We start from the raw sequence: 18,623 nt of genomic DNA, 5'->3' as shown, positions 1-18,623 counted from the left end.
AAAAATTAATTATTTAATCACCATTTCCTCAACTATAGTCTATATATATCATGTTCTACCATTAAAGCTTCTCACTCCCAATTTCCTCTCTCCAATAAATGGATTCACAAACCCTATCTTCTTCTTTCAACCTTGAGCTGAGCCTAATCAGGGCAAGAAACATTTTTGTCAAAACAAGAGAAGTTTTTGTGAGATGCTATATCCCTACAACAAGCAACAAAAGAATAAGATTAGACAGCCAACAAATCTCATCACACTCCAACTTAACATGGAACCAAACCTTTTCACTCAACTGCTCTGGCACTCCACAAACCATTCAATCACTCAAGCAAGGAACCATTGTTTTCGAGCTACGGTGTAGAAGCTCGTCTACTTTGGTATCAAGAATGAGAGGCTCAAAGCTTCTGGCAAGGGCAGAGATGCCATGGAACGACGTCGTTGGCATCCCAAATGAGAAGTGGGTCGTCATGACTGCGAAATATGGTTACGTGTATACTGATGATGTCAAGCCCCCGGCTTTGCAGATAGCCACCAAAGTTGAAGAAGTTGGAGAGGTGAAGAGAAGAAAGGAGTATACATGTGATTGTATGGATTGTGGATGCAATTATTGTGTAGATTATGATTTCTTTGCATTAGGAGCTGCTTTAATTTGAAGGCTTTTTGATAGAGGGAAGTGAGATTAGGGTTTAGGTATTATACATACTTGAACAATGTTTTTTTGTGTACTAGGAAAATATACTTGTTTCCTATTAATTCAAAATATATAAGTACCATGTCTTCTGTATATACATCACATATATCAGTAGTAATGATCAAAAGAAACATGGTATAATCGTAAGAATTTTTATAAACTTCAAATAATTTTGCAGTATTGCTCGAGAAAATCTTGATCTTCCGATTAGGTTAGCATGGTGACGTATATTCCCTCCGTCCCTTAATCATAGAGAGAAGAAAAAAAATAGTAGTAATAGTGTTAGGGAGTGAGCCCATATCATTAACAATGTAATAATGGTTGTGAAATTTTCCAGAAAATAGAAGTGAACTTATTTTCTTGGGACCCACATATAATTGACTGATGTAGATTTTAAGAAATTATTTGACTTTATTAAGAAACTGAGAGAAAATATCCACTTTTATCTACTAGTACTAGTTTTATAATACTAGTATTGTGAGTGGAATGAGACTAGTTAGTGATTCTTGTGGTCATTTACCAAAAATAGTAAAAATGAAATGAGATAACTAATGGATTGAAAAAAAAACAAAATGAGACAATTAATGATGATAGGAGGGAGGGGGGAGTATAATGTAATTGGACGTTTTAGTGGATAAAAGGTAAATAAATGTTTCAAAGAATATACACTTTAAATAGAAACGTTCTCGTGCACTTATGGTGCTCTGTGAATTCCAATTTTTTTGGTAGTGATCTACGCACTAAAAATAGCTTCCATTAATTTGCATGCATACATGATGAGTAATTAACTGATTGATGGGGTGCAACGTGTGTTGTGTGTAATTTGCAATACTCTCTACTCTTTTATACTTATCCCTTATTCATGAAATCTCACATGTGATTCTCTTCTATTTGTTTATTGTTCTACCCTTCTTTATTTTCTTAATGTAACTCAGATTGCCACTTTTGCAGCATTTTATTGGGTCTCTCTCAGTCGATCCTGGCTTTTCTTATGAGCCTAGTGTTTCAAGATTGAGATCTCGTGGATATTATAAATTTTTATTTTGTGATCTATGTAGTAATTCTTATTATTAGTTGTTTTAAAGTGGAGATAGTGAGGGTTAATTTTATAGTAGCACATTTATATTTATCTTAACATTCAATCTCAATAGTGGATTGGGCCCGGGCATATATAGGCGGTGCAGGGTCAATCCGGTTTGACCACGGACTGACCCCACCAAGTTCAGGACTCTACTAATTTGTATATACTCCCCCCGTTCCAAAAAGTAGAAAAACTTCATACCAATCATAAACATGCCAATCATAAATTTAGACGTAATGATTAATGAATCATCCCTCCAGAATATATAGTTATTTTTGTATATTGCATATTTTTAATTTATAAATAATGCTATTAAAATATCCCTGAATTTTTTAAATTATTTGGCACACATGGATCCCCGGCCCCTACTTCCCTCCGTTCTGGGGCGTGGGAGATTTTTCATCTAAATTTTGTTTAATTGCCAAATACTTATGTATTTAACTCATTGATAAAAGGGTCGTTTTTGGAGGATTTGAAACCTTTCAAGAATCTCAAGAGCTCAAAAATATATTCAAGAAATTAAACAAAATCTATCCATAAAAGCAAACAAGGATTCAGTTTTTGACTGGGGACCTATTTTCCACTACAACAAGCTGTGTTGGATATGTTCCATACAATATTTAGATTGAGATTTGGAGCCAATCTCATATCTTAGTTGATTTTAATAAATCACTAGTGGAGCTTCCTCCATTCAAAGTGGAAAAAAAAACCACCACCTCCTCAACTATATATATTTATGTTTATTTAGAGCTTCTCACACCCAACTCTCCCTCTCAGCACAAAATGGATTCTCAACCCATGCCTTCTTCTTCTTCTTCTTTCAGTTTTGAGCTAAAATTAATAAGGGCTAGAAACATTTTTGTGAAAACATGTAGAGAAGTTTTTGTGAGATGCTATATCTCTACAGCAAGCAACAAAAGAGTGAGGTTAGAGAGCCAACACATCTCATCACACTCCAACTTAACATGGAACCAAACCTTTTCACTCAACTGCTCTGGCACTCCACAAACCATTCAGTCACTCAAGCAAGGAACAATCGTTTTCGAGCTCCGGTGCAGAAGCTCAGCCACTTTGGTGTCAAGAATGAGTGGCTCGAAACTGCTGGCAAGGGCGGAGATGCCATGGAACGACGTCGTTGAGGTCCCATATGAGAAGTGGGTCGTCATGACCGCGAAAGACAGTTACGTGTATACCGATGATGTCAAGCCCCCGGCTATACAGATCGCCGCCAAAGTTGAAGAAGTTGCAGAGGTGAAGACAAGAAAAGAGTATAGCTGTGGTTGTATGGATTGTGGATGCAATTACTGTGTAGATTATGACTTGTTTGCTATTTAGAGACATGGATTTGATATTTAGGCATAGTTTTCCTATATGATTCAACCATTTTCTTATCATACAAATATATACAAGAGTGAATTTTGATTGAATCATTCAACAACGTGATAGAGTAAAGCAACCAAAAACCATTAAATTCGGTGAAATAAACATTAAACAGAAAGCCAATTATGTCTTCAAACAAGTCTCTCAAGAGACAGAACAAACACACCATCACACACAAAAGCACTTTGATTTCATTCTTACACGCTTCAATCTTCCCTTCCGAGCAACGCTTCCAAGACATTCTTGTAGTCACCGGAGGTGTCTCCAGCTATCGCCTGCTCCAGAGGAATACTGTTGCGTTTGAGGTACTCTTCTTTGATCCGATGCAGGTTAACCTCAGCTTGAGTAACCACAACCCGAGTCAGAGCATTCTCGTCCGTGCCAGCCCCCTTGATTGCAACGCGAAGCACTTTCTCAAAGTACTTCTCGGGAGAGGTCAAGCATTTGATCGTTGCTCTGAGGAACTTCAAGTACTCATCATTAGGATCTGATTTCAAATCCTGCAAAATAAGGCGCGGTTTCTGAGTAATGAGTCTCACTGAAGGAGAGCAACGAGACCAGTGATCAGATATTACCTTGGTGATAGGATTTCCAAATGCATCATTGTACTGGTTAAGTGTTGCATTAAGCTGTGGTTTGCTCCTTGTAGTCAGAATCCGTATTATCTCATCATCACTGTATGCCTTTCCAGTTATCTTCTCATGTAGTATCTTAGCCTCCGATTTTGCCAATGTCAAGTTCGTCTCACCTCCCTCATATCGAAAGGCACTCACAAGAGGAACCAGAATCTGTTTGGCATTCATGGAAACACAATCACCTTTCTCATAATTAGACGAGTCCTTTTCAAACCTTTCCTCTTGTCTTTTCGATTTTTTAAATTGGTAAAAGGGAATATATGCGGTCGAAAATCAGTAGCCACAAAACGAAATTCCATTATTGAAGGACAAACACAACTTAGGACATGATCAATTCACCAAGATTAGGAATTTATGTATTATTATGACATAGGAATTTGTTACTTACTTTCCGGTAATCTCCACTGGTGTGATGTGCAACGTCTTCTTCGAGAGATTTCTTGTGAAGGAGATGATATGTCTCCCTGACTTTAAACAGATGATATGAAGACCTGGTGCTACCGATTTCCAAGAGCACGTAATTGTTAGCAGTAAGCATCTTTGTAGCCTCGTTAGCTAGTCGTGCATCTCGTTCAGCTGGATCGAGCGTCCACACAGATAGTGCACGCTGTGTATGCAGACATTAGTTTCACGGTATAAGTAAACTAACTCAGATCATCCATAAATGGAAGATAGAACAGAAAAATCAACCACAACATCAATATTAATGCCTCCTATATAACTAGCATTTGCAGCCAAATCTAATGCCTTGATCATTTGAAACCAATTGTACAACTTAAAATCAAGAGAAACACATATAAAGGCAGTAACTAACCAGAAAATCTCCAGAAATTTCCTTCTCCATGTCTTTAAGAAGATCTTCTCCATAAGCTGCAGTATATGCTTCACGAATCAACCTTCGCTGTGTCGCATTCCTGTGCGCTAGAATCTTGACTATCGCCTCCTCATCCGTCCCCAATCCTGCAAACAAATCGTCTCAATTTGGCCCTAAATCGATTTTAAATTAACATAAATTACAATGCAGACACAGCATTCAGTCTTCAGACTATTAGAATTCAATAAAACACATGAGTTTTGCAATCACATTCTAACTGGTTAAAAGCTTAAAATACAGGAATTCAGAGAAAAATCGATAATCACCTATTCAAAGAGGATTAAGATCAAACAAACACCTGATCAACGATTCGGATTCAAAGTTAATTCAATAATTGCCGATCGAAAAGTGTTTTGCATTTCTGTTACTTGCGATCACGATCTTAGATGATTCTGAGAAAATATAAGTCCATTCGTACAAATGCTGAGCATTTCAACATTTAATATACAGTGATCAGAAACCACACCAGATTTGTAACATTATCATCATTCTGCTGAGACATAATTTGAAACAAAATTCCAGAAATAGAAGAATGTGAAGTATTTCGCGCAGATCTAATCAATCGAGAGCAAAAGCATGAGCAGATGGAGAGAGATTTGGCATTACCAACAAAAGCTTTCCTGAGCTGCGCAGCGTCCTCTTCCGGAGCGGGAACAATTGCAGGTACTTTGAGTGTTGCCATTGCTCTGTCTACGATAATTGCGTTAGGTGAAAGAATGGAAATGGCGGTATTTATAGAGTTGAAACTGAAAGCATGTGTGTTGGCGTTATTATGGGAAAAAGATAGCAAAGCTGCAAAGGTATCAGTATCATCGAATTCTCATTTTCACACATAGATATAGATGCAAACGTGATTTTCATTTTCTCTTTTATTTGTTTAATCGTTTTAAAATCTCGTATTCTACTTTCCACACAATTTATTTAATAGATAACATTATGGTTAATACGTTTTACTCCAAGATCTTAATAATGGAATTAATGACATTTATTTCTGCACAAAATATGTAACTCCGTCTATCTTTATTTCCTACGACTTGACAAAAAATGTAGACGCTATTTCCCGTTTATGTCTAATTGTAATTAATTGATTGTTTATTTTTCCCTTCCTCAAACAAATAAAAGGTAAGATTGTGCATAAGCATAAACAAAAATCTGAGTTCAATTTTCTACTATAAATATTGCAACGATAGACTTGCACTTACAATTTTCCTTTTTTTTTAAGTTTGTAATAAAATTAGTTTTGAAAACTTCTTTACTTTATATTCGCACAGGGCACCATATGAAAAGAAAATAGTCCATATACTATTATTTCCAGGGTGTAGAATCAAAGTGTTATATTTCATTTGATGAAAACGTTTAAGTTGGCCCCAAAAAAAGTCAATAACATTAAAATATTTAATTTCACATGGAATATTAATTATGATCATCTTCTAAAATCTAAATAAACAATAAAAGTAAAATAAGAAAATTCGAAAGTGAAAGGTAGTAGTAGTAGCATCACCATTCAGCATTATCATCAGCTCCACCAACATCCTCTTCTTCATCATTCACCCAACATATTTTTCTTCATTTTCCAATGTATATGATGGATACAATAGGATGAACAATTAATTAAAGCCAAATCCAACTATCCCAATCATATAAAATAGGGTAACTGCTTTTAAAGTTACCAACTTTCCATGAATTCTGGTTTTTTCCACGAACTTTATTGTCGGTTGCTATTTTCCCATGTCAGGTTTTCCGGTCTAATTCAAACTGTTTGTTTCTTATTAAGACAATGTCCAAATTCTTTTATCTTACTATTGTTATCTTCGTCTTTGAAATAGCTTCGCGTGGGTACCTTGTACGCCTCAATCAGAATTCGGATAAAGAAGTTATGGCCATTATGATAGTACAAGGTCGCACATAGGTCGCAACCTTCATCGAATGACCATAACTTCTTCATCCAAGTTCCGATTGAGGCGTACAAGGTACGGTACCCACACGAAGCTATTTCAAAGACGAAGATAACGATAGTAAGATAAAAGAATTTGGACATTGTCTTAATAGGAAACGAACAGTTTGAATCAGACCGGAAAACCTGACATGAGAAAATGGCAACCGACAATAAAGTTCGTGACATTACATGAACTTTTTAAAGTTCGTGGGAAAAACCAGAATTCATGGAAAGTTGTTAACTTTAAAAGCAGTTACCCCTAAAATACTTGTAATCTTGTTATTTTCTTTAAAAATACGAAGATAACGATAGTAAGATAAAAGAATTTGGACATTGTCTTAATAGGAAACGAACAGTTTGAATCAGACCGGAAAACCTGACATGAGAAAATGGTAACCGACAATAAAGTTCGTGACGTTACATGAACTTTTTAAAGTTCGTGGGAAAAATCGGAATTCATGGAAAGTTGTTAACTTTAAAAGCAGTTACCCCTAAAATACTTGTAATCTTGTTATTTTCTTTAAAAATACGAAGATAACGATAGTAAGATAAAAGAATTTGGACATTGTCTTAATAGGAAACGAACAGTTTGAATCAGACCGGAAAACCTGACATGAGAAAATGGCAACCGACAATAAAGTTCGTGACATTACATGAACTTTTTAAAGTTCGTGGGAAAAACCGGAATTCATGGAAAATTGTTAACTTTAAAAGCAGTTACCCCTAAAATACTTGTAATCTTGTTATTTTCTTTAAAAATAGATCGATAATAGTTGCCTAACTTGTTGGTCGGAGGATAAACGTTTAATCAACTAAGTTGGACTTCAGTCTTCAGGCTTAAATCATCTTGGTTGGTTAAAATTTCAAAATTCTAACTATTTTACCTCTTAAAACTGGTCCATTGTATATTCCTTTTTTTTTCAGAAATATGGTTATACTAATTTCAAAGAACGCCACATATTCATATACTAAAACTTCAAAGTCTTTGTGGTACTCGATTAAAATTATGAAAAATGTAAAAATATGTATCATGATAAGCTTTTAAAATTGTAAGATAGGCTTATTACGATATCAAATTAAACTTATAATTACAAAAGTTGATAAGGATAAGGAAAATGAGGAGAAAATAAACATAATGAAATAACATATTTCTTGCCGCATTTTAAGTTTAATGCTATATATTATTCACATATTACATAAATATATTCATAATTTTTTAATTCAATTGAAGAGCTGCTAATTATGAAAAACTCATCTAGACATAAGATAAATAGAAGTACAAAATGAACACTGCCAATTTATTAATTTTGTCATACACAGACATGGATAGAACTGTCAAAGAAAACTTATTTAGATAGTAGTAGCATGCATTACTTAATAGTGATAACAATAGACAAGATATAGTCCACAAACAGATGGAGCATAAACAGGCAGTAGTGAATGGTGTTTTTACTGAGCAGCTGTCTTCCCGTTGCTGTCGTATGCAGAGGCGTGGACACCGAGGGCTGCTCGACCGGAGGGGTCCAGATTCTTGGACCATGCTGCATCCCACTCCACAGCCTTTGCAGTGCTGCACGCCACGCTTGGACCACCTGGCACAGTAGATCTCGCAGAGTTCTGTTCAAAACGATGAGTCAGTCTCGGACACAAAGAAGACAACGACTGACAGAAAATAAGTGACTGACCTTAGGGAAGAAGCGCTCGAAGATAGTCCTGTAAAGGTATGCCTCTTTTGTAGTTGGAGTATTCTCAGGGTAGACGAAACTAGCTTTGTCTAGCATCGAGTCTGTAACCTGTTCCAGAGTTGTCCAGATATGTTTAAGTTTAACATCGAAACTGCAGCAGAAACGGTATTATCACAACGGGAGAGGCAGTTTCGTACCTGTTGGTCAGCATGGTCTTTCAGACCATCAATCCAGCTGTATCCAACGCCATCGCTGAACTGTTCTTTCTGTCTGTACAAAATGTGCTGAAAACCCACAAAAGGAGTGAGCTTCTAACCAATCACCGTGTGTCGGAATGTTTTCACTGTTTTATAAAAGAATAGATGCAGACCTTTGGCAAATATGGACTCTGCTCATCATCAAATGCATTGCGTAGAACCCACTTCTCAATTCTTCCAAGATCGGGTCTTATCTGCAAAAAAGGAGAGCTAAACTCTTCAGATTCAATGCAGAGAATCACGCGTGAAACAGAAAGGGATCACCGGATCCCATCTCACCATTTTCCATTCTGGATCGATACCCATTGCAACATTGATGAATTCCTTGTCTAAGAAGGGAACACGAGCTTCAACACCCCATGCGGAAGTTGATTTGTTAGCTCTCAAACAGTCATAAAGATGAAGAGCTTTGATCTGCATAGTAAAGCAGAACATCATTGTTTTTTCTTAAAGTGTGAAGCATGAGGATATCCCGAAACTCCCAAAACAATTTATGAACATAAACATAAAATACATCACATGTTTATACCTTTCTACATGTTTCATGGTGAAGCTCCTCCTTGTTGGGCGCCTTGTGAAAATACAGATAACCTCCAAATATTTCATCAGATCCTTCACCGGAAAGTACCATCTTTACTCCCAGTGATTTGATTTTCCGAGACATGAGAAACATTGGCGTACTGGCCCTGATTGTAGTTACATCATAGGTCTCAATATGATATATGACCTCCTCTAATGCATCTATTCCTTCCTAATTTGGCAATAAAAGTTAAAATTTTAATTGAATAAACAAATAAAATGGAATATAAGAATCATCCATCCTGAAATTGGAACGATATTATGTAAATAAATCCATACGTAGTGAAATAATTACCTGCACTGTGAAATGGAACTCATGGTGACGAGTACCAAGGTAATCTGCCACTTCTCTGGCAGCTCCCAAATCAGGAGAACCCTGTCAAGGATATTGATGCTTGTCATCAGTAGAAACAAACAAGGATTGACTTGAATGAAACGGAAATAATTGAATCCTTAAAGACGAAAAACACAATCTGTGCTTGAGCTCAGAGAGGCAAGGAGTCATGTGTATACATTGACCAGTTCATAATATCATAGATTCCCATCCTTATTTTCCATGTCACAAGATATTGAAAAGATCATAAGAGATTGTTATCACCTTTAACCCCACACAAAATGTATGCAATTGTGACCCCCATTGTGCGGCTGCTGAATCTGCCAAATAGCGGGAAGCAACCGAAGCAACAAGAGATGAGTCAAGTCCACCAGATAGAAGAACACCAAATGGTACATCCGTCATAAGTCTCTTGATAACAGCCTGCAATAGTAAAGTCAATAAATCATTAGTATTTTTTTCATTTTAGAAAAACAAACAAACAGTGAAGGAAAGCAGTATCAAGAGTCTGCAATGACTTGAAAAACGTAACTCCTGCGTAAAAGAATCTCATAGGTTCCTCACTACCATGAGCTGATAAAAGGTTCTAGAAATGTTCAAGGTTCAGTGTTACAAATCACTGACTCGGTTAATGCAAAGGTAGAGAAACAGGGTGTCAACAAATGGACAGGGATGGAGAAGCTGGAACACAATATAGGGGCGTGAAAGAGATATTGACTAGTCAATAAGGGCTAAGATTTGGAAGAAGATGCCTCAATAACCTCAAGAAGAAAATACTAACCTTCTCAAAGGCCTGTCGCAGTACAAGGGGATCATAAGGTCCTGAAGGTATGGGGGACGCTGGGTTCCACCATGGTGGGTTGTACCATCTTTGTACCCCTCCTGCAATAATCATTTAATGTCTAATTTAATCTGCTAGCCGTTAGATCTTGCAAGCTCCCAACATCTTAACATATAAAAATTGCGAAAAAACCCCAACTCACTCCCACAAAATCGGATAGTAGCAGCAAGCTATCCATTATATATCATCTTATGAGGAAGTACCATACAGACAAAATATAGGATGATTTCTTTACTAGTACATATCGCAAAATAGACAAGATGGATGGATTGATTCAGTTTCATAGTACCCTCAATAATGTTCAGTACTATCAACTAAATGATAATTTCGAGGAATAATACAGTAACAGGATGGATCTTTAACTCTTCATATGTTTCACCAACAATGACTGTTGCACAGGCAAGACTGAAAACAAGTGCAATACGATTACAGAAAATCGGATACCATCAACTTAATTGGATTCGTACACCACAAATTCCAAAATACTTACCAGTTTTGCTTGAGTATACATGTCCAGGAGGAAAAGTCATGAACCGCTCACAATCATCACTTATAGCTTTCATTTCTGAAGCAAACCAAGTAGATCCTGTAGAATACTCAGCAGTTAAGGGCAGAAAAAAGACATAATATTAATTTTACATCAAGGGTGTTATGCTAGGGGACAGGATCAATTGATACAGGAAATAAGGGGAAATACCAAAAAGAAGGCTTTTTGCCTCTCCAGAACAATAACTAAGCATCCTATCATACAACACCTATTAAATTTTGAAATATTCCCTGAAGACTCTGGTGAGCAGACATGCCATAAACAATAATACAAGGGAAAAAGCCATATACCGTCAAGACCCCAGCCATAATAGAGTGGTGTAATACCAATGGCATCCCGAGCAGCAATAAAACTGTTATCACGTGTGTCAAGAAGCACAAAAGAAAACATTCCATCTAACATATTCACAAAGTCTTCTCCATAGTCTTCATACTGGATTAACAGTGAGAAGTGTCAGTCTGTGCAACCGTGTAACTTTTAAAATTATGAAATTCCAGGGGGAATATGCAGCATATATATTACTATGAGACAGTGGTTAACATATAGGACAGTGCAAAGTTTAGGTACTTACTAAATGGGCTATAACTTCACAATCACTACCAGTTCTGAATTGATGAGACTTCAGTTTCTCCCTTAGTTCTTTATGGTTGTATATTTCTCCATTAACCTAATATCACAAGGAGAGATATGGGGAAAGAACACAGTTAAATTTTAACAAAAGAAGCTAAGAGAAACTACTGCAGAGTTTGGTAATCAACTTCTAGAGATGTCATGTTTATATACAGTGTTTCACCTACCGCCACGACAATTGTTTTGTCTTCGTTGTACAGAGGTTGATCCCCGGAGGCAGGATCAACAATAGCTAAACGCTGATGAGCAAGATAACAATCCTTATGGTGGTGCAACCCACTCCAATCAGGTCCTCTGTGTCGCAACCTAAAGTAAGCAAAACCAAATAACAAGACTCGTTAGGAACGTCCGAATGAATTGAATTTACTGTTTTCGAACAGGTCACGATGATATTCAGCTCTTTAGCAGTTAAATTACCAGAGTGAAAAGGGATGAAGTGTCATCAATTATCATTACTAATTTTGTAAATATGCGATGGAAACAATTGTATACATGTGAATCTGAATTCTACTTGCAATTATCACATGCTCAGTTTGTAGAATTTTCACAATCCATCAGAGACTAGCTATAATTTCATTTCCCTATAATCAAAATTCAATCTTGAATCAATACAGCTACATAGAATCATGAATTAGCATTGAATTATACCACATTTCGCACAACAACTAGGCTCCGGCGGAGCGAAGATACAATCAAATCAATCAACCAATAAACTAAATAAAACAAACTCATTCACTAAAATAAAACATTCACAATGCAATGAGACATATCCATCTCCACACAACCTACACAAAACATAAAATGAAACAGAAATTATACCTTGACGACAGCTCAATAATCCTGGAGCGTTTCTTCTGGGAGTTGTCAGCAACGCCAAACACAGCTAGAATTCCACACATAGTTGCGCGTGTTTGCTGTAAGCTGCTTCTCTTCCTCTATATATGTATGTAGTGTATCTGCTTGCCGATGCCTCCTCTTTGAAAAGGAGGCTCAAAGATAGAGAGAGAGATAACAGAGAAAGCGCGAGGCAGCAGCGGTTAGAAATGGAGGCTGACTAGCTGAGACCACTGTCCATTTTATGCAGAGTATGGGATGATCTCGACCGTTCATCTCAAACGGATTCCTAAAGATTCCTTGATTTAATTAGGGTTTGATCACGTTTAATTTATGAAGATTCAATTTCTGTGGGGCCTATTCCCCCCTTTGACAAATATGGAATTTGAACTAATTTTGTGGATGAACTAATTTACCCAAATTACTTAATTAGTGATTTATTCTGACTTTGTAATTAATCAATATTTTTGAATTCCGATAAAGTGACACTATCGGACGTCAAACTGTAGGTACTGAAACAACATCATATTCTACTAAATTAAATATTGTACTTACTTCCATCTCATTTTTCATTTTTTATCATTTAGTATCTCATTGTAACTAAATATTACTACATCGTTTTGGTTAATATTCGATAGGGTAATATAATTAAGTTGTCGATAATATAGCGCCAAAATTTTGATTAGTTGCAAAACAAAATAAATCAATAGTTTGATTACAATATATTTTTATATTTAAAACGTAATATCGGCAAAAGATTAAAAGAAATTTGCAAGGAAATTAGCATTATCAAAATCAAATTTTTTTTCAACTACTATTATACTGAAATCCGTTGTGTATATTTATATTATTGTTACGCTTGTATGGCCAATTGAAGTAAGGAGATTCCACTTAAGCAAATGTAAAACCATAATAAAGGCTAGCATTGAACGGCATATTATTTTATGGTGTCATATTTGCCATTTGGTTATTTTAAAATTCATTTTCAGTTTGAAATTAACTTGATATCTGTGTATTGTTAAGTCTCGTTATATAGGATTCCAGGTAAGTATTGGCCAGCTTGCGAACCACATAATATAAAAAGAATAAATCACATTTTCAAAAATAAAGGGGTAGAATTTTTCATAATATACTCCCTCCGTCTCCGTCTGCGAATAAGAGTCCCGTTTTTCCATTTTAGTCCGTCCGCAAATAGGAGTCCTGGTTCACTTTTACTATAAATGGTAATAGGGTCTCACCTTCACATAACTCATTTCACTCACATTTCATTTAAAACTAGTAGTATATACAAGTGGAACCACTATTCCACTAACTTTTTTCTACCCACTTTTCTTAACATTTTTTAAAACCCGTGCGGCCTTGGAATGAGATTCCTAATGGCGGACAAAGGGAGTATATTCTTTCCGTTCAAGAAAATGACATTGACAGTGATCAATACGAATCTTAATGCAAAACTAGTAAAATATAAAAAATATTAAGAACAATTTAAAATATTGTTTGGTGAAAAATAAAATCCTCATTATCTACTTATATTCATAGTTCATTATCGAATATTCTTATTTTTTTTCTCATTGTTGGATATTTCATTGTTCAATATTCACAACAAAAAAAGTTTAATAAAGGGAGAGTTATGAGAGAAATAGATATAGATATATAATAAGAGAAAAAAAATTATAAAAAGTATAGACTATTGTGATCTTAAAGTCGTCCACTCCATTTCAATTAATTTGAGATTAATACTCCCTCCGTTTCATAGTAATGGAGGCGTTTCTTTTCAGCATGAAGATTAATGAAAAAGGTAAAAAGATGAAGAGAGAAAAAAGTAAGAGAGAGTAAAGTAGGTGTGGAAAAATGTGTTGACTTTTACTAAAAAGGGAAATAACTCTATTACTATAGAACGTACCAAAATGACAAAATTACTCTATTACTATGGAACGGAGGGAGTAATATATTACTACCTCCGTCCTTGAAATTTTGACACAATTTATCATTTCGGTCCGTCCTTGAAAGTTTGACACACTTCACTTTTTATCATTTTCCACTAACTCATTCCTACTCACATTTTATTATAAAACTAATATACTTTAAAAGTAAGACCCACATACCACCAACTTTTTCAACTCACTTTTCATTACATTTCTTAAAGCCCGTGTCGGATCAAAGTCTGTCAATATTTGGAGGACGGAGGTAGTATGTAATTATTTATTGCACCACAGAAATTCTAGATACAAACAGTACCCCTCCAAATTCGTACTAAATCTTTTCATATAATATCATATAATCATGTTTCCATCTTATTCATATATATTAATGCTAAAAATGATCAAAAGATAGAAACAATATCTTTTCATAATTTGATGTGCTAATATAGAATTAATTTTCAACAAATATTTTGACTATTAACGGCCTGTACGACGTCGTGGCAGCCAAAAACGACCGTCTTCACATATCCCCAAAGAATGAAAAAAGCTTCCAATTTAGGCATAATTTATTTTTCTTTTGCTCTCTTCGACGCCTCGGATCTCCGATCGCCGCATCAATGGCGATCGGTAAGCTCCAGACGAAGAAGCCCGCCCCGATCAATCCCAATCTCAACCCCAATCCCAATGCCACCTCAAAGGTCTGGCTCTTTTCCTTGCTGCTAACGATGCAGTACGGTGCTCAGCCTCTCATCTCCAAACGTTTCACCAGGTTTGATTAATTATTGCTTTTTACCAGTGCTTTGTTTAGTGAATGCGTGCGTGGTTGTCGTAGTCGCCTCATTGTTGCTAATTTTGATGATTATTAGGAGTGATCAACATTTTGTGATAAAAGGTGAATTGCTCCATCAGTTAGGGTGTCTGTTTGAAATTGGATGAAATTTGATGATATGATGAGGTGAATGTTGTTATTGTGGTGATATTAAAGGTTCTGAATAAATATATCTGTTTCATATGATTGGTGCATGTGAGATTATGTTTGGAGGGGCAATGTGTTTGCTTGTGGTTTGGGGAAGGAATTCAGAATGGTTGGCCAAACTTTGCTTTTTCAGTTTAATTGGTGGAGATGAGTTTCATGGATATTCAAGATTAGTCACAGGAGCTATTAATTCGTGTTGCACTCTCGACCACCCTTTCATTGAACATTATCTGTGCAACTCACAACTCACACAATTCTAAGCTCATTCAAATACTAAATCAGCTCAGCAATCAAACAGAGAAGCAACAAACCAATTTCATAAAAAACGCCCAAAGTTTAACACGAGGACGTGTTGTTCCATTCTCTCCTTTATATCCTGCTCACAAGCGCCTCTCTCCTATTTCTCTCTCTTGGTTGTTAGATAAGATTATCCAGTTGTCTTCCGTTATCTCAACTGACGTGGCACTCGTTCCCAGCTCACTCTTACGTGGCGTCCCTCTTCTTATTCAATTTGTGATTGTAACAACTCGCTTATGAGTTATGAGACTGCAAACAGAGTGTGATTTCTGCTTTAAAATTAGTTATTCTTTACAGTATAAGCTGGATTGCAACGTTCCCTTCCTTTTGTTTGTTGGTTTATGGCTCTTTGATTGAAATCGTCTGTAGACGGTGTCATGGTGGGTGTTCTAATTTGGATTTGAAAGGGTATCGTTTATTAGAGCCGTCTCATGTGGTTATTACTAGTAAACTGAGCTATATATTTAGTGTTCGTGAAAGCTGAAAGCCTGAAACTGTTGCATATAGAAATAAATAGGTCTGCAACTTAACGCTCATTCATGTTTTCTTCTTGGTGCAGCCGGGAAGTTATTGTGACTTCGTCAGTTTTAGCATGTGAGTTGGTAAAGGTAACTTTCGCTCCCAGCATTCCATATAACCCGTTTCTCACGATCTATGGCTCTTATTGAGTTGCATTTGGCGGTGTGATAGGTGATTTGTGCCCTGTTTCTTTTGGCAAAAGATGGAAGTCTGAGAAAGGTATTCAAAGAATGGACTTTGGTTGGCTCTTTAACTGCTTCAGGACTACCAGCAGCCATCTATGCCCTGCAAAACAGCTTGCTGCAGATCTCATATAAAAATCTTGATTCACTCACATTCTCAATGCTGAACCAGACAAAACTCTTTTTCACAGCATTTTTCACTTATATGATATTAAGGTACTCCCCTATTCGGATAAGCCGTATATCTAAAACCTGTGTAGGCTATAGTTCTTTCTCCATTGAAATAGTATCTCGTACAGTTAGAAGTTACCAACCTCCCAAATTTTCGTACTTTTATAACTGGTAATAAAGATTGTAGTTGCTCAGACTGAACGGCATTGCTGTACTCTGAAATGCAATTTTATGCCCCTTCTAAGTTAACTTAGACATACATAAGTGTGACCTCTGCTTTAGGGTTGACTCTTTATCATAAGTCAAACAAGTGATATTCTTGTGAGTTAAAGCTTAGAGCTCTAATTTCTTTTGTTTGGTAATCTGACAGACAGAAGCAGTCCATTCAACAAATTGGGGCTCTATTTATATTGATCATTGCTGCTGTCCTTCTAAGCGTCGGCGAAGGATCTAGTAAAGCATCTAGTGCTAAGAACCCTGATGAAATATTATTCTATGGAATTGTTCCCGTGCTGGTGGCTTCTGTACTCTCTGGCCTGGCCTCTGCACTGTGTCAGTGGGCTTCTCAAGTAATCAAATGCCTTTGTGTTTCTAAAGTTCTATATCTTATTGAATTTGCCTTTCTCATGTCCATCTTTTCTGGTACAGGTTAAGAAACACGCATCTTACTTGATGACTGTGGAGATGTCCATAATTGGGAGCCTTTGCTTACTAGCCAGTGCTTACAAGTCTCCAGATGGTTTGGCTATCAGAGAGCTTGGCTTCTTTCATGGGTGGACTACATGGACATGGGTAAATCCTTTATCATTGTAGCTCGTTGGTCATCTAATACAGCCTTGGTTTTTATATCTATCACTAGATGCACAGGCCATGAGTGATCGCCTCAGCTTGTCAAAACTAATATTTATTTCTGCTTCTGATAATTGAAGTGCAATGATAATTACTATATTCAGCACTGTAATAGATGCTCCATAGAGTGCTGCATATAAGTGCTTTCACATGTTAGAAATGCCCCATTTGTTTGCTAAAATACAATAATGCTTAATGCCTCATCAAATATAGTCATGTTTATTAGGTTAAATTTCAATGATTTTATGAGATTTTTAGCATTTTCGTGCTTTAAAGTTTCAATATGTCTTCTTGTTCAGATTCCTGTCATACTCAATGCTGTCGGTGGAATTCTTGTCGGTCTTCTGACAACGTATGCTGGTGGCGTTCGGAAGGTGAGTTAAAGAGAAATTTATGTTTAGCCAAAATTTAGGCCCTAATTTTCCAGCATTCTAAATATTTTATTACTGTAAGATGCATAGTCCCGTCTTTACGCTGATTTGATTATAGTGGATTTCGGATACTGAAGGCCTGGACCATCTCGATTTTAATATCTTTTCGGATTCAAAACATTGTTTTAGGCTTCACATTAATCACACAAATGGATGCTAGTATTCACACTTGAATAGTCTTTGTCTATCCACAATCATTAATTTGGATAACATTATCTTTTACTGATATTTTGTAAACTCTATATGCATGCAGGGTTTTGTCATTGTTTCCGCGCTTCTTGTCACGGCTCTGCTTCAATTTGTCTTTGATGGTATACCCCCGTCCCCATTCTGTCTTGTGGCTCTCCCATTGGTTGCCACTAGCATATCGATATACCAAAAGTACCCATACCGTGTCAAAAAGAAAGAGTCATAAGCTCCACAGCAGACTCTATAACATTAGGAGAGTCAGGGAACAGGCAACTATACCTCGTTGGCTCGTTCGATCTCATGAATGGATGCCAGGCATCAGTGCAGCGAGGAATATCGCTCACGTTTTCGAGGAGCTTGCTCATTTACTCATAGGACAATATACTGAATAGGGCATGTGTTATGTGTGTACTAATATTGTCTGGTGTACCTACTGATTTTTATGTGTATCTGTTAAAGGAGAAAATTTATGAGAAGTAGTTTCTTTATATTCATCAATTCTGACTTCATATTCTCTTGAATAGCTGTCACTTTTTTCAGCTCTACTTTGGAAACATAGTAGAATGAGATAGAGTGGAATTTCAAGCTGAACATTTTCCAAATTTCTTCTCTCCCACCTTATTGTTCAAATCTGTATCAATTTCTTCAATAACATTAATTCAGTAAAGGCTAAAGATAACTTTGAAGAAAATTTTGGCGAATTCAACAATAGAAAAAAGAAAAAATAAAGAGGATGGGCCGGCCTTAGCACATCGCCACCCTCAAGTGTGTCCGTCACTGAAT

General features: G+C 36.3%; 5 protein-coding genes across 5 annotated transcripts; 3 read left to right on the top strand and 2 right to left on the bottom strand.

The window, feature by feature from the left end:
• The first annotated feature begins 87 nt into the window (after nt 1-87).
• LOC125216801 (uncharacterized) lies at nt 88-788 on the top strand. Its single transcript, XM_048118573.2, has one exon. It carries the CDS (start codon nt 99-101, stop codon nt 651-653), a length of 555 nt encoding a protein of 184 aa, XP_047974530.1. The 5' UTR covers nt 88-98; the 3' UTR covers nt 654-788.
• A 1,697-nt stretch (nt 789-2,485) lies between these two features.
• On the top strand, nt 2,486-3,199 carry LOC125211010 (uncharacterized). Its single transcript, XM_048110680.2, has one exon. The coding sequence runs from the start codon at nt 2,556-2,558 to the stop codon at nt 3,105-3,107; it is 552 nt and encodes a 183-aa protein (XP_047966637.1). The 5' UTR covers nt 2,486-2,555; the 3' UTR covers nt 3,108-3,199.
• A 16-nt stretch (nt 3,200-3,215) lies between these two features.
• Nucleotides 3,216-5,456, bottom strand: LOC125211009 (annexin D7-like). Its single transcript, XM_048110679.2, has 5 exons — nt 5,268-5,456; nt 4,602-4,747; nt 4,176-4,394; nt 3,728-3,940; nt 3,216-3,652 (listed from the first exon to the last, which is right to left on the bottom strand). Exons 1-5 carry the CDS (start codon nt 5,341-5,343, stop codon nt 3,359-3,361), a joined length of 948 nt encoding a protein of 315 aa, XP_047966636.1. The 5' UTR covers nt 5,344-5,456; the 3' UTR covers nt 3,216-3,358.
• A 2,418-nt stretch (nt 5,457-7,874) lies between these two features.
• ASN2 (asparagine synthetase 2) lies at nt 7,875-12,515 on the bottom strand. Its single transcript, XM_048117088.2, has 14 exons — nt 12,290-12,515; nt 11,638-11,776; nt 11,412-11,507; nt 11,131-11,272; nt 10,784-10,879; nt 10,234-10,334; nt 9,717-9,875; nt 9,414-9,494; nt 9,069-9,290; nt 8,819-8,953; nt 8,653-8,733; nt 8,480-8,566; nt 8,283-8,390; nt 7,875-8,214 (listed from the first exon to the last, which is right to left on the bottom strand). Exons 1-14 carry the CDS (start codon nt 12,367-12,369, stop codon nt 8,047-8,049), a joined length of 1,695 nt encoding a protein of 564 aa, XP_047973045.1. The 5' UTR covers nt 12,370-12,515; the 3' UTR covers nt 7,875-8,046.
• Nucleotides 12,516-14,780: 2,265 nt separating this feature from the next.
• Nucleotides 14,781-18,338, top strand: LOC125210879 (Nucleotide-sugar transporter family protein). Its single transcript, XM_048110498.2, has 7 exons — nt 14,781-14,995; nt 16,059-16,107; nt 16,190-16,416; nt 16,742-16,940; nt 17,020-17,163; nt 17,520-17,594; nt 17,905-18,338. The coding sequence occupies exons 1-7, from the start codon at nt 14,844-14,846 to the stop codon at nt 18,064-18,066; spliced, it is 1,008 nt and encodes a 335-aa protein (XP_047966455.1). The 5' UTR covers nt 14,781-14,843; the 3' UTR covers nt 18,067-18,338.
• Nucleotides 18,339-18,623: the final 285 nt, after the last annotated feature.

The sequence above is a fragment of the Salvia hispanica genome, chromosome 3 (assembly GCF_029641045.1).
Source record: "Salvia hispanica isolate PSC_SH4W2 chromosome 3, Shi_PSC_v1, whole genome shotgun sequence".
Taxonomy (NCBI): domain Eukaryota; kingdom Viridiplantae; phylum Streptophyta; class Magnoliopsida; order Lamiales; family Lamiaceae; genus Salvia; species Salvia hispanica.
The sequence above is the reverse complement of the archived record's forward strand: the minus strand, read 5'-3'. Positions and strand labels throughout refer to the sequence as shown.

Coding starts and splice junctions, on each gene's coding strand:
- LOC125216801 (XM_048118573.2), top strand. CDS start 99: ATGGATTCACAAACCCTATCTTCTTCTTTCAACCTTGAGCTGAGCCTA.
- LOC125211010 (XM_048110680.2), top strand. CDS start 2,556: ATGGATTCTCAACCCATGCCTTCTTCTTCTTCTTCTTTCAGTTTTGAG.
- LOC125211009 (XM_048110679.2), bottom strand. CDS start 5,343: ATGGCAACACTCAAAGTACCTGCAATTGTTCCCGCTCCGGAAGAGGAC. Junction 4,748..5,267: donor GCTCAGGAAAGCTTTTGTTG/GTAATGCCAAAT, acceptor ATTTGTTTGCAG/GATTGGGGACGGATGAGGAG. Junction 4,395..4,601: donor AAATTTCTGGAGATTTTCTG/GTTAGTTACTGC, acceptor CTGCATACACAG/CGTGCACTATCTGTGTGGAC.
- ASN2 (XM_048117088.2), bottom strand. CDS start 12,369: ATGTGTGGAATTCTAGCTGTGTTTGGCGTTGCTGACAACTCCCAGAAG. Junction 9,495..9,716: donor CATTTTGTGTGGGGTTAAAG/GTGATAACAATC, acceptor TATCCTTGACAG/GGTTCTCCTGATTTGGGAGC. Junction 9,291..9,413: donor AGTTCCATTTCACAGTGCAG/GTAATTATTTCA, acceptor TTGCCAAATTAG/GAAGGAATAGATGCATTAGA.
- LOC125210879 (XM_048110498.2), top strand. CDS start 14,844: ATGGCGATCGGTAAGCTCCAGACGAAGAAGCCCGCCCCGATCAATCCC. Junction 16,417..16,741: donor TTCACTTATATGATATTAAG/GTACTCCCCTAT, acceptor GTAATCTGACAG/ACAGAAGCAGTCCATTCAAC. Junction 17,595..17,904: donor ATGCTGGTGGCGTTCGGAAG/GTGAGTTAAAGA, acceptor ATATGCATGCAG/GGTTTTGTCATTGTTTCCGC.